Source organism: Cyrtonyx montezumae, unplaced genomic scaffold (assembly GCF_038088225.1).
Source record: "Cyrtonyx montezumae isolate F1298 unplaced genomic scaffold, pur_monq_1.0 scaffold_23, whole genome shotgun sequence".
Lineage (NCBI taxonomy): Eukaryota > Metazoa > Chordata > Aves > Galliformes > Odontophoridae > Cyrtonyx > Cyrtonyx montezumae.
The window spans coordinates 11,156,072-11,169,714 of NW_027071970.1; the positions used below are offsets into that span (position 1 = coordinate 11,156,072).

A 13,643-nucleotide genomic window follows, 5' to 3' on the forward strand; every position below is an offset into this window, starting at 1 on the left:
ATTTGTTCATGTTGTACAATGGCAGTGCAGATGGACTCATTAGCATGCACACAACAAATAATTATAGATGAATTTTTAGCTGGCCTGCTTAATGGGCTTGCTGGGTTAATTATGTCAATGTATAATTACATCAGCCCTGGGAGACATAATGGCACACCCTGCTGAGCAGACACTAGCTAATGATGGTGTAATGCTGACAGAGGGAAGACATACGGCTCTGAAAGCACCTGCTTACCTCGGCACAAACTGCCATTGTCTGCACCCAGACTGGGGACACCAGGGCCGGTGGTGCCACCACGCTTGGGGACAAGATCCTGCATGTGACCCCAGCGGTGCACGGATCCTGGGGGCTTTGGGAGGGAGATGGTGGCACACGGTGGTAGCACATGGGATAACACCAAGTGTTCTGTTCCATTCATTGGGATGGCAGTGGTGGCACACGGTGGCGATGCAGAGAATGGCATCAGGGTTCCACCCGTTGGGATGGTGACGGTGGCATGTGGTGCTGGAACATGGGGCGGCACTGAGGGGTCCATCCCTGATTTTAAGCAGGTTGCAGTTGGCTGCCGCCTTTGGAGCGGAGGGTGTGGGAGTGAGGATGGTGGCACCCATGGTTGGGAGGGTCCCCTGCCCCTGACCGCCAAAGTGCTGTTTCCCACAGAGCCTGCTCCGGTGCTGCTCCAGCGCCTTGAGCCTGAAAATCCACCCCTGAAGGATCTCAGCTGCCCCTGGAAGAAGTACCCGGAGCTCCTCGGCACCAAAGGTACCCAAAGTGCTGACGGTGCATGGATGGGATCAATGCTTCCCATGCACGTCCTCGTGTCGTGTGACACACGTCCCTCCCGCAGAGCAGAGAGAGGGAACGCTGCCAGCAGCTGAGCTCACGGCGGCCGAGACCACGCTCCCCAACATCGACAGCAAAGCGCTTTTGGCCGAAACCTTGCTGCAGAGAAATGAGGCAGAGAAGCAAAAGTACGTGAATATGGGAGAGGACCCCCACGGTACCTCCGTCGGTCTGTCCCTCTCCCAGCAGTTTGTGGGTGTGCCACGTGGTGCTCCTTGAGCGAATGGCTTCAATCGAGGCCGGTGGACGAAGCTCATTAAGCGGCCTTTTAATTGTGAGGTTCCCAGCTTTCCCAGTGGCGCCCTCAGTTGTGCTTCATTGCTATTCCTTAACGCACCGCACCCATAACAAACGAGGAATCTTTAAACCCTAAATTGCAGAGCTCTCCGAGTAAGTTCCTGGCAAGTACGGGCTATAAATAATGCAGTATAACTTTTCCCTGATTGCTTCCCCCCTCTAATTAATGACAGGAGGGGTTGCATTTTGGTGCAGAAGCATTTCTACTTTCCTGCCTTGGCTCCTCATCTGGGGACACCGAACAGAGATGGAGCTAGGACAACCCCCTTGGTTACCGTGGGGCCAGCAGGGTTTGGGGGACACTACACTTAGGGACAGAGAATTGTCAGAGATCTGGAGAGTGTGGGGCTGCCCTGGGTGTACTAGTGATGTGCATTGCCATTTCCTCTTCCATTTCCGTAGTGATGTGCGTTGCCGTTCCCTCTTCCATACAATCACAGAATAATTAAGGTTGGGAAAGACCACTAAGTTCATCAAGTCCAACAACCAACCCATCACTGCCATGCCCACTCACAGAATCACAGAATCATTACTGCTGGGAAAGACCTCTAGGATCACCAAGTCCAATCCCAACCCATCTCCCCATGCACACTAACCACATCCTTCAGCACCCGGACCATAAACTGCATAAATCCAACCCTCATGGCTGACATCCCTCTCTCCACAGGGGGCTGCAGGAAGCCCAGCTCACCCTGGCCGCGCGGCTGGGAGAAGCCGAGGAGAAAATCAAAGTGCTCCATTCAGGTAGAGAGGATGTACTGTGGGGGCCACAGAGTGCTGAAGCCCCCGGCCTGCTTCTCACTCCCATCTTCTCTCTTCTTCTCCATTGCCAGCGCTGAAGGCAACGCAGACAGAGTTGCTGGAGCTACGGTGTAAATACGATGAGGAGGCTGCCTCCAAGTGAGTCCCAGAGCACATGAAGAGACCCCAAGTTGTGGTCACTCCCTAAATCTAAGATGCACTCCTGTCCTACGAGAACTTTTGCCAACCACTGAGTTTGTGTCCCTCGCCTCTGGGCTGGCATCTGTGTGCCATCTCATGCCTCTTGCTTCTTCTTTCAGGGCAGACGAAGTGGCCATGATCATGACCAACCTTGAAAAAGCCAACCAGGTAAGCTGAGAATTTCCCAAATTTCCAATAGGGGTTTGAGCAGGATACTCAGGAGGGGCAGGCATAGTGTTGGTATTTGGTTCTGCACCAGGTGCCCATTCTGACACACTTTCTGGTCTCTTGCAGCGTGCCGAGGCTGCACAGAGAGAGGTGGAGAGTTTGAGGGAGCAGCTGGCAGCCGTCAACAGCTCCCTGCGCCTGGCCTGCTGCTCCCCTCAGGGTGCTGCTGGGGTGAGCAGCTCCTGTTGCATTCAGGAACATCCATCCCATAGTGGTTGGGAACATCCCGTAGTGGCTGGAAGCAGTCATTGCAGCTGTGAGCATTCAGAGTGCTTGGGAGCATCCCATCACAACCAGCAGTATCCCATCATGGTTGGTAGTTGGTAGCATCCCACCATGGTTGGGAGCATCCCATAGTGATTTGGAGCACCCATAGCAGCTGGGAACATCCCATTGCATCCCAGAGCACACCATGGAGGTTAGAAGCATCCCATCATGGACAGCAGGGTCCCATGCAGCCAGGAGCACACTGTTTCACCTGGGAGCACTATTTTGCATCCAGCAGTACCCACTATGGGAGCAGCCCAGAAGTGAAGCAGGAAGGATCCAGGCATTTTTCAACCGATCTCAGGTCATAATGTTGCCCACACATTTTGGGGACCAGCCTCCTGTAGGCTCCCTATAGCTGAATATGGAAGCTCTCTGAGGACAGGGGAAGAGTCCATCCCAGCCCATGCCAATGGCAGTCCCCATGTCCCTGCATCAGGTGGCCAGGAGCTAATTCTGTCCCCTCTCCCAGCAGGACAAAGTGAACTATTCCATATGCTCAGGGTCAAGGCTGGAGGCTGCTCTGGCCGCCAAGGACCGGGAGATCCTACGCCTCCTGAAGGACATCCAGCACCTCCAGAGCTCACTGCAGGAGCTGGAGGAATCCTCTGCCAACCAGATCGCTGAGCTGGAGGGACAGCTGGCCGCCAAGAACGAAGCCATTGAGGTGTGGGGGCTTGGGTGGGCACAGGGTGGGCACTGATCTGACTCTGTTGGCTTCACACCATGAGTGTGTCCTCCACAGAAGCTGGAGGAGAAGCTGCAGGCACAAGCAGACTACGAGGAGATCAAGACAGAGCTGAGGTAGGCCTGCTCCCGTGGTTGGGTTCTGCGAGGCCGCATCTCCCGCCTCACTGCCCCTTGTTTCTCCCCCAGCATCCTGAAGGCCATGAAGGTGGCATCCGCCAGCTGCAGCCTGCCCCAGGCAAGTGCCGTGGCGCGGGCCCGGCGTCCTGGTGGGATGTGGGAGGCCCACTGACCCCCCCCAGAGCCCCGGTGCCCCAGCCCACCGCTGCTTTGCCCCTTGCAGGGCATGTCGAAGCCGGAGGAGGCCCTGCTGCTGGGGAAGGAGGCATTCTACCCACCACAGAAGTACCTCCTGGAGAAGCCCAGCCTGATGGCCAGCGCTGGTAGGGTAACGGCAGCCACACATTGCTTCGTGTGCTGTAGATTGTAGATGCGTTGATTGGAGGAGACCTGTAAGGTCATCAGATCCAACCATCAACCTAGTGCTACCAAGACCTTGGCTGAGCCATGTCTCTAAGAGCCATATCCACACATACACTGTAGGATGATGGAATGGTCGGGTTGGAAGGGACATTACAGCCCCCCAGCCTCACCCCTGCTGTGGGCTGGCTGCTCCCACCTTAGGCTGCCCAGGGTTAATCCGTGGCCTTGGGCACCTGCAGGGATGGGGCACCCACAGCTCTGGGTAGCAGTGCCAAGGCCTCACCACCCTCCGAGTGAAGAAATGCCTCCTAACATCAGGTCTGAATCTCCCCCTTTAAAACCATTCCCCCTTGTCCTATTGCTGTCAGACTGCATATATATAATTTTTAACATTGATGTCCATTGTAAATCAGTGCCCAACCACTTAGTTGGTTCTCCACATGAACTCTGCCGTGGGCAAAGGTCCAAGCCTGGAGTTTGGCCACCATGGTCAGAGTTATGATGTCCAACATAGCTTGCAGGCAGTGGGATTGGGTCCTGCCCTGGTGCTCAGAAAGAGCCTGGAGATGGGATGGGAGATTCCCTTCTAGGGAAACTGAGGCAGGAGTGTCTTGCTGGCAGGACTATAGTGCGTGTCTGTCTCTCTCATTCATCTCTAGAGGAGGATCCCTCTGAAGACGAGTCGGGGAAGGACCCACTGGGCATGGAGCAGGCATTCCCATCCCCCCAGCAGCTCCCACACCCCCCAGCTGATGAGCCAGCCTCTCCCACTCCTCTCCCAGCTGCACCTGGCCCTGGCCTGACTCCTGAAGGCCCCCGGACATTCCCGCTGTCCCCTTTCCCAGGGGGAGAGCGGCTCCCAGGGGATGCACTGCTCCCTAAGGGCCCTCAACTGCATGGGACTCCCTACAAGAGTGAAAGTGCTGGAGGGGGACTGCCCTTCCCCACTACTTTTTTCGGAGCCAAAAGCAGCTCCGTGCCCCCCAGCACTGCTCCACCCACCACCAGCCCACCTGATGAGCCTGCTGAGGGCAGCGGGGGCAGCTCAGCTGATGAGGAGCAGCTGGATACGGCCGACATCGCCTTCCAGGTGAAGGAGCAGCTGCTGAAGCACAACATTGGCCAGAGGGTCTTTGGGCACTACGTGCTGGGGCTGTCACAGGGCTCTGTCAGTGAGATCCTGGCTCGGCCCAAGCCCTGGCGCAAGTTGACAGTGAAGGGCAAGGAACCATTCATCAAGATGAAGCAGTTTCTCTCCGATGAACAGAACGTATTGGCCCTGAGGACTATCCAGGTGCGCCAGAGAGGTGAGTGGTGGGGTGTCCCCAGCACCGGGTCCTGCCCTGAACTGCCCCTCTGCCACCACTGCACACACACCGGGAGCACCTGAGCTCCATGGTGACAGATAGGGACACCGCATCAAGTCACCCGTGGTGTTCAAGAGTTGTCCCAACTGGCCCCAGGCACTGCTCACTGTGGGGAGGGGATGCTAAAACCCATAATGGAAAGTGCACTCCTGGATGAGTTTCACTCACTTAGTCTTCCACTGGGATGTTTCGTGCTATACAAATCAACCTGTTGGGGTGTATTGTTAAAATAATCAAGTTTTAGTGCTGCGGGACCATGTCACCGTCATGAAATGATTCCTGGCTCTGGAAACAGTGGCTCCTTGGCAATGCTCTGATTTGCCGTAGTGGCATCTGATCTCATGTGTCCTGAGCCAGACAATGCCATCTTGGGGACAAGAGCTGTCGGCAGGGGCTGGCAGCTAATGGAGAGTGGTGTTTTTTCTTAAATCCAGCATCCCTAAAAATAACTAAACATGAGCAGCAGTAAATACTTCCTGATGTACAAGTGGAGCTTGTAGAACCAGCGCTGGTGACAAATCTGTTGTCATGCTTCTTTGATCAGGTAGCATCACGCCGCGGATCAGAACGCCAGAAACCGGCTCCGACGACGCCATCAAAAACATCTTGGAGCAGGCAAAGAAGGAGATCGAGTCACAGAAGGGAGGTGAGTTCTGTCTGGAGGTGTTTGGAGACTGCAGAGCACATAACCTTGGGCCATCCCGTCCAGAAGCAATGCTGAGACCTCAGGGTGGTTGCAAGGGCTTGGCAATGCTTCCTAACTTCTCCCAACAGTCCCAACTTCTTGGCAGTGGCCAAAATGAGTCTTTTCTGGTCATTTATCCCAGTGCCATCCATAGAGATCTGGGAGGTGGTAAAAAGAACTACTGGTAGATATTTCTGGAAACAAAACACTCAGGCACAAGTGCACATTGCCTTGTACCTGAGCTTTCAGAAACTTTGGACCTAATTTTTCCATCCTGCCTTTCCCAGAACATAATTAAATGAGAGCGCATGATCCACGTGGTGTGAGGAATCATTAAAGCAGTTCTGCTCAGAGTCTGACAAGAAATGAAATACATTAAAACAAGTAGTCTGCTGAGAAGGCAAAATCCTGGAGAATTACATTAGACAGGAAAGGTGGATAAACAGGCAGGGAAAATAAACATGTTTGTTGTCATCGTTGGTAAGGAGATTTATTTTGCAGTTGTCAAAATGAAATCACATGTAGGAGCAGGAATGTCATGGCTGCTTTCCAGCCTCTCTGGCCAGCTTTCCCCCGTTTTGTTGTTCTGCTTGGTGCCAGTATGTTACGGGACATCCCTTTGGCCAGTTTGGGTTAGCTGTGCTGGCTCTATCTCCTCCCACTTCCTTGTGCTTCCCCAGTTCCTTGTTGCAGGATAGCATGAGAAGCTGAAAAGTCCTTGACTAAGTGTAAGCTCTAAACAGCTACAGCCAAAACATAGGTGTGTTATCAGCGTTATTCTCACCCTAAACCCAAAATACAACACCATGCCATCCACTAGGAAGAAAATGAACTCCATCCCAGCCAAAAACAGTGCAGAAACAGAACTCAAAATGTCAGAGCCTTCTCTTCCTCCTAGCCACCACCTGAAAGTCCTGCACCCAGAGGTTCCCCTCATTCCTCCTCTTTGCAGGTGAGCCCAAAAACCAGTCAGCATCTCAAGCGGTGACCAATGGGGCAGGTGGCAGCAGCTCAGAGGACGCCATCAAGAGCATCCTGGAGCAGGCACGGCGGGAGATGCAGGCACAGCAGCAGGCGCTGCTGGAGATGGAGGCAGGGGGCAGCGGGCGGCCTGGGGGCACGCCGCCCTCTGAGCGTTCCACCTTGGCCACCGTCAGCCAGAACATCGCCCCAGCCTACGTCAAGCAGGAGGAGGGCAGCGGGGCCAGCCCTGGCCCACCACAGACGCCACTTGCCGTCCTTTCACCTGCTGCCTTCGTGCAGAGCATCATCCGCAAGGTGAAGTCGGAGATCGGTGATGCGGGCTCTTATTTCGACCAGCATTGGGCGTCGGAGCGCAGCCTGCTCAGCCGACCCTACACCTCTGTCTCGCCTTCACTCTCCTCCTCTTCCTCGAGCTACTCTGGCATGGCCAACGGACGAGGCTGGCCAAGGAGTGAGCCTGCTGAGAGCGGAGCCAATGAGGATGAGCTGCCGGCGGCTGAGGATGAGCCGCAGCGATTGGCAGAGATGAAGGTGGAGGGTGCTGGCGTGGAGCCATCGGCCGGTGGCCGGCTGTCCTACTACCCTGCCTATGTACCACGCACCCTGAAGCCCACCGTGCCTCCACTGACACCAGAGCAGTATGAGATGTACATGTACAGGGAGGTGGACACACTGGAGCTGACCCGACAGGTCAAGGAGAAGTTGGCCAAGAATGGCATCTGCCAGAGGATCTTCGGAGAGAAGGTACCGGCCTGGGGAGCAGGGTCTGGTGTCCACTCTGTGGGGTGGGAACTGTTCACATCAGCACCCAGGGCTGGTTGATGCCTTCTAGCCCCTCCTGCCAGGGTCCCAGCTGTGCTCCAGGGGTCCCCTCAGTGTCCAACCCAACCCCAAACAATCTCCTGATGGCCACCACCAGTTGGTTCGTGGCACTGCCCGCAGGGAACGTGCTGTCCCTATGATCCATACCCAGTGGGTAGCCCTGCGGATGATCCCAGCACCTGCACCAAGTGCTGGGACCAAGGGATTTGGGCGCACCATGGGGTGCGAGTGCATGCCCTGTCCCCTCCACCCATCGTGCTCCTTGCCCCAGCGCGGCCGGGCTCGCGTCCTGTTCAGCAGGGACGATGGCCAGGCAGCAGCCCAGCACGTAATGCCTGCACCGTACCCAGGTACTGGGCCTGTCCCAGGGCAGTGTGAGCGACATGCTGTCGCGGCCCAAGCCGTGGAGTAAGCTGACGCAGAAGGGCCGGGAGCCCTTCATCCGCATGCAGCTCTGGCTGACGGACCAGCTGGGGCAAGGCATCAGCCAGCAGCCAACCCCTGCCCAGGGTAAGTGCCGCCGCCGCCGTGTCCCTTGCTCCGTAAACACCTTGATGCCATTCCCATCCATCTCCCACATCCTAATGCAGGCGGATTTGGTCATGTCCCATCCCACACAGGCTACCTGACATCAACTATTCTTCCTTCAGTCCAAAGCCACCCTTCTGACACATCCAGCTCATTTCAACCCCCCCTTCATTAGTATGTTAGACGAGATAGGGCTGTTGCACAGCTCCTTCAAATGTTATTTTGTCAGAAATGGGTTTTGAAAGTCAACTAGTTTAAAGAAAGAAGAGGGAAAACGCAACAAAAATCCGTGGCTTTGTGCCTGGAATGAAGAAGTAGTTGGATTTTTATGTTAATATTGTATTTTCTCTCTTTAATTATTCCACTGTCACCTCCTGCTCAGCCTTAGATGCCGGAGAGGCTCTGCTAGCTTTCCTCCTTTCAGGAATAACAAATAATAATAAATAACAGATGAATAATAAAAGTAACTGTCACATTCCTGCTGCCATCCCCTCCCTCGACCCGATTTATCCTTGCCACTCTTTATTGGGTTTGGGCAGCATCCTCCCACCAGTTCCACTGACCCATCCTCTCCCTGATGCCACGCAGCCAGCCCTGCCGACCCACAGCCGTCCCCCTCACCGCCCCCCAGCCCCACCGAGCATGAGAAGGGTTCACAGGAGCCCCTCACCCTCGCCCTGGAGAGCAGCAAGGAAAACCAGCAGCCTGAGGGCAGAGTGTTGGCGGGCAAGGCCAACTCCAACAGCCAAGGCCCTGTGGGCATCCAGGAGATCGTTGCCATGTCTCCTGAACTGGACACCTACTCCATCACCAAGAAGGTCAAGGAGGTGTTGACGGACAACAATTTAGGTGCGAGCGCCATTTTGGGAGATGCTGGTGAGGCCAGTGGGTTCCAGGTTGACTGGCTCTGTTGATAGGGTGTTGGGTGATGGTGTGATGGGCTGGTGGGGTGATGGGTTGACATGGTGATGAGGTGGCAGGGAGGTGGTGTGATAGGGTGATGGGGAGGTGGGTTGACGTGGAGATGGGGTAACAGGGTGATGAAGTGACAGGGTGATTGGGATGTGGCTGGCTGGGCAGTGGTGGGACCTATCCTGCTCTAACCACCTCTGCTTCTCCTCTGCCAGGCCAGCGGCTATTTGGGGAGAGCATCCTGGGCCTGACGCAGGGCTCGGTGTCCGATCTCCTCTCCAGGCCCAAGCCATGGCACAAGCTGAGCCTGAAGGGGAGGGAGCCCTTTGTCCGCATGCAACTCTGGCTCAACGACCCACACAACGTCGAAAAACTGCGTGACATGAAGAAGCTGGAAAAGAAAGGTGAGCATGGGGGCTGGGTGGCAGCGGATGAGTGGGGCGGAGGGGGCTGAGCGGCGCGCAGCTCTGTCTCCTCTCCTGCAGCCTACCTGAAGCGCCGCTATGGGCTGATGAGTGCTGGCTCAGACAGCGAGTCCCCTGGCGCCCGCTCCGAGTGTGCCAGCCCTGGCCTGCAGCCCCAGGACCTCAGCCTCCTGCAGATCAAGAAGCCACGGGTGGTGCTGGCTCCTGAGGAGAAAGAAGCCTTGAAGAAAGCATACCAGCTAGAACCCTACCCTTCCCAGCAGACCATCGAGCTGCTCTCCTTCCAGCTCAACCTCAAGACCAACACCGTCATCAACTGGTTCCACAACTACAGGTATGGGTGGCTGCTTTTAAAAAAAAAAGCAATCCGGAAATATGTCTTCAAATAGTGATATCTAAAAAAAAAAAAAAAAGTGATAGGGGAAAATACGTGCAAAAATGGGTCAGTTTGAAAGGCTGCAAGCTGGAAAGAGCCCAAAGGATGAGAGGTAATGGTCTTAAGTTGCACCAGGAGAGGTTTGGGTTGGATAGTTGGGAAGATTTCTTCTACAAAAGAGTGGTCAGGTGCTGGAATCTTCTGCCCAGAAAGGTGGTTGAGTCACCATCCCTAGAGGTGTTCAAGTAACATTCGGATGTTTTACTAATGGATATGATTTAATGGGGAAATATTGGTGGTAAGTGGACAGTTGGACTAGATCTTGGATGACTTCTCCAGCCTTGGTGATTCTGTGATTCATGGTGGGGGTGGGTTGGGCTTGGACATGATGATCTTAGAGATCTTTACCAACCTTCATGATTCAATGATATGATCACTGTATAAATGACAAATCGAGGTTTTTACGTTAGAAGCATTCAACACGAAGTATTCCTGCCTGTTGACATTTTTCCCAGCCAGTGTGGTCACCAGTGCCCCGTGGTTGTGCCCCACAGGTCACGGATGCGCCGGGAGATGCTGGTGGAGGGCACACAGGACAACGACACGGACCCAGAGCAGAGTGGTGGGGCAGCTGGCCCAGGGCCTAGGGTCCCACACAGCCCTGACTCAGACACCGAGGACCGAAAACCCCTTTTCAGTGCGCCTTGCCCTGGTGAGGTGAAGGTGAAAGAGGAGCAGGGAGAGGTGGGAAACTGGAGCCGACGGCGGGACTCACGCAGCCCAGCCGGGACAGCAGAAAGCACTGGGCCCCCTCAGGAGGAGCAAGGGGGAGCCCCCCGTGCCGCTGCCCCCAGCACCGGCACCCTCCCGCGGCGGGGAGGCCGGGCCAGGGCCTCGGGAGGTCCTCCACAGCCGCCACCACCGCTGCATCCCGACCCTGGCGGCTCACAGTCATCAGCCAACTCATCCCGCTGTAGCCTGGAGGTGTCCCCCAGCTCGCCCTCCGCTGCCTCCTCGCCTGGCCTCGCTGGTTCAACCTCACCAGGGCCATCCTCTGCCGGGCCGGTGTCACCAGCACTGCCACCAGCCCCTTGTCCCCGGCTCAGCACCAGCGTGCAGCGGCGTCACGAGAAGATGGCCAACCTCAACAACATCATCCACCGCCTGGAGCGGGCTGCCAACCGCGAGGAGGTCCTCGACTGGGAGTTCTGAGCTGCCTTCCAGACACACACATCTCTCTATATTTTGTTAAATTCGGTGTGCACCGAGAGGTGGACGCGGCGGAGGCGTCCACGAAGCCGCCCCAGCTTTTGTTTTCAATGTGAAAAACTGGGAACGATTTTAGAAAAGAAAAGAAAAGAAAAATATTTATAGACCTCTTTTAGATATTTTAATAAAAGGATACTTTGGAATTTATTAACAGCTTAAGCTGCTTTGATATTAAAGATAGCTATAAAATCAAGATGATGTAGCAGTCGTGTCATTAAATGTACACTGAAGTCTTGTAGTTTGCCACTGGATGAGATTAAAAACAAACAAACAAACAAACAAACAAAAAAACCCACAGAAAAGACTTATTGAGCAAAGCCATCAAGAAGCACTATAAGACTGACCAAATTTAATAAACTTTTGCATAGCAGTTTTCCACATCTGTCTGTAAGACACTGCATCGCTTCTGCCCCATCCGGAGACTGTGTTATAGTCCGTGAAGACTCTAAATCAGAAACCTTGATGCCATCGAGTATGTATTTAGATCTGGTGGTATGTTTTTGAAACCTTTGTAACACAGAATGTCACGTGCAGTTGTATATGTTGTAGAAATGTCTGCAATAGCCTTCTGGAACAAGATGTAGCGTGGTACAAACGTGGTCCCTCACGCTCCCTCGAGTCAGCAGCCAGTGCTGGTCCTGAGCAATGACAGCAGCCAGAAAGTGGGGGGGAAAGGCAAAATAGACCCAATTAAAGCAAGCTGTCTCTGGCTGTGTTGGCGATGGGAAGAGGTACCTGGGTGTGACACCTGGGGCAGCTCCAGCTGGCTGGGGATGGCATTTGGGGTCCCCGTGCTCTACCATCAAATGGAAAATGAAATCACCAGTGCCTGGGGGCTCCAAAAAGCCCAGACACGGCCTGCTTGGGGATCCCCCTGCACCATGTCCAGCTTTGGGGGCTGAAGCACTTTTTTGGTTTGGAAGCTGTGGGCTGGGGGAGCATCGCCTTGCCTTGGCCCTGTCTTCTTTCTGCAGCCGTGTCCCATTGTCATGGCTGTGTCCCCTGGCCATGACCACATCCCATTGTCATGGGCGTGTCCCCAAGCAGTGGCTTCTACAGCATGTCTCAGTGAGCTGGGACAAGCCCTGGAGTGTCAAGTCATGCTCCTGCCCTACACTGTGCTTAGGGCTGAGTTGAGCAAAGCACAGTGGTGCCTTGCTGCTGACCTGGTGCAATGCCACAGGAGTGGTGCAGTAGCACTCCAGCAGCCAGATCGCATTCCCGGGGTGTTCCCACCTCGCTCCCCACTAACAAAATGCCTTTAGAAGAGGAAGGTGGATTGTGTGGGTTGTTCTGTAGTGTTTCCTGTCCATTCTGTTTCTCGATGCATTTTGCAAGCGCCAAGAACGCAGCGTGCCATCCCCTCCGCCGTCTGTCACCTGGCGAGAGGCACCTTGGGGCCCTGGGGGAGAGCTCAACGCCAGCTATGCATTGACTTGTTTTCCACTGTAGACATTTTTATCAGAATAGAAGGTATTTTTATACTCTGGTGGTCATCAGGGAGCAATTTCAAAAGCAAACCCATTGCGCTCTCCAAAAGCAAGCTCAGCTCTGCACCGGTGCGAGCTCCCCGAGGTCACCCTGCTGGCACCGTGCTGCCCGCACCCGAGGCGTACCCATTGCCCACTGATCTCCGTAGTGTGCTTGTGTTAGCTTTAGTGGAACGGGATTTGATGAAGCACTTAGGGTAGTCTTTGGAACACGGAAATCCTGTTGTACTAAAAGCTAGTGGGACATAACTGATCACATTTTGTTATAGGCTCATGTACTGTACTTCAAAAGTTTCTATGAGATCGATGAACTTTGTTAACAATTTTGGAAGGAACAAGTTCTGTAAAGAGCCACTAAATACAGAAGTTGGATAAGACTCTTGGCGTTGTGGTGTCTTTCTTCACGGGAACTGAGACGCACGGCAATGGCTCCCACCGAGTTTTGCCCTCGCGTTGGGTTTTGAGGCTCTTGAAGCCATCAGTGCCACGCCATTGGGAAAAAGGGTTCATGGGGTTGGTCCAGCTCGGGGTGCATTCTTGCCCCATGGCTGCCCCTGCATGTGTTCCTGGTGCTTGGGTCCAGCTTGTATCCACTTTGGCATCCATTGGGAGCATCCTGACCTTACAGAGCTCAGCATCGCCCGGTGGTTTTGTAGCTTCCACCACGAGGTGGGGAGGATGGCGTGTGATGAATTAATAAATCCGTATGTTGAGTATCTGTTTAAGGTTGTTTGTCGACTAACATGTTGGGAAGGATTTATTTTTAATGAATATCTGAACACATCGAAAAGCTCGGCTGGCTGCCATGGAAACTGCAGCGGCTGTGTTCTCCATCTGGATGCAGGAGGGACGTCACCTCAGCTGCCCTCTGCGAGACAGAATGCCATGCAGGATGGCAATGCCACCTATGTGACAGCAGGGTCCCCATCCCTGCGTGACACTACCACCAGCTCCAGTGAGGGGATGGGTATTTTGTCCTTGCTCCCTGACACACAGCCTTGGCAGAGTGCTGGGGACCCAGGTGGCACCACGCGGTG

The 13,643-nt window shown here is 54.5% G+C and overlaps 1 protein-coding gene across 1 annotated transcript; it reads left to right on the top strand.

Annotated features, from left to right (window-relative positions):
- The first annotated feature begins 726 nt into the window (after nucleotides 1-726).
- Nucleotides 727-12,971, top strand: CUX2 (cut like homeobox 2). The gene is made up of 18 exons (XM_065739239.1): nucleotides 727-763; nucleotides 849-972; nucleotides 1,809-1,885; nucleotides 1,975-2,041; nucleotides 2,203-2,251; nucleotides 2,378-2,482; nucleotides 3,054-3,245; nucleotides 3,324-3,382; nucleotides 3,455-3,503; nucleotides 3,609-3,708; nucleotides 4,408-5,055; nucleotides 5,660-5,761; nucleotides 6,753-7,528; nucleotides 7,957-8,116; nucleotides 8,723-8,983; nucleotides 9,262-9,450; nucleotides 9,532-9,805; nucleotides 10,402-12,971. The coding sequence occupies exons 5-18, from the start codon at nucleotides 2,219-2,221 to the stop codon at nucleotides 11,057-11,059; spliced, it is 3,606 nt and encodes a 1,201-aa protein (XP_065595311.1). The 5' UTR covers nucleotides 727-763; nucleotides 849-972; nucleotides 1,809-1,885; nucleotides 1,975-2,041; nucleotides 2,203-2,218; the 3' UTR covers nucleotides 11,060-12,971.
- Nucleotides 12,972-13,643: the final 672 nt, after the last annotated feature.

What these genes read in the sequence shown, in the direction of transcription:
- CUX2 (XM_065739239.1), top strand. Translation starts at nt 2,219, where the DNA reads ATGATCATGACCAACCTTGAAAAAGCCAACCAG. An exon ending in CCAGCTGCAGCCTGCCCCAG is followed by an intron (nt 3,504 to 3,608) that starts GCAAGTGCCGTG and finishes TGCCCCTTGCAG; the next exon opens with GGCATGTCGAAGCCGGAGGA. An exon ending in GAAGAAGCTGGAAAAGAAAG is followed by an intron (nt 9,451 to 9,531) that starts GTGAGCATGGGG and finishes CCTCTCCTGCAG; the next exon opens with CCTACCTGAAGCGCCGCTAT.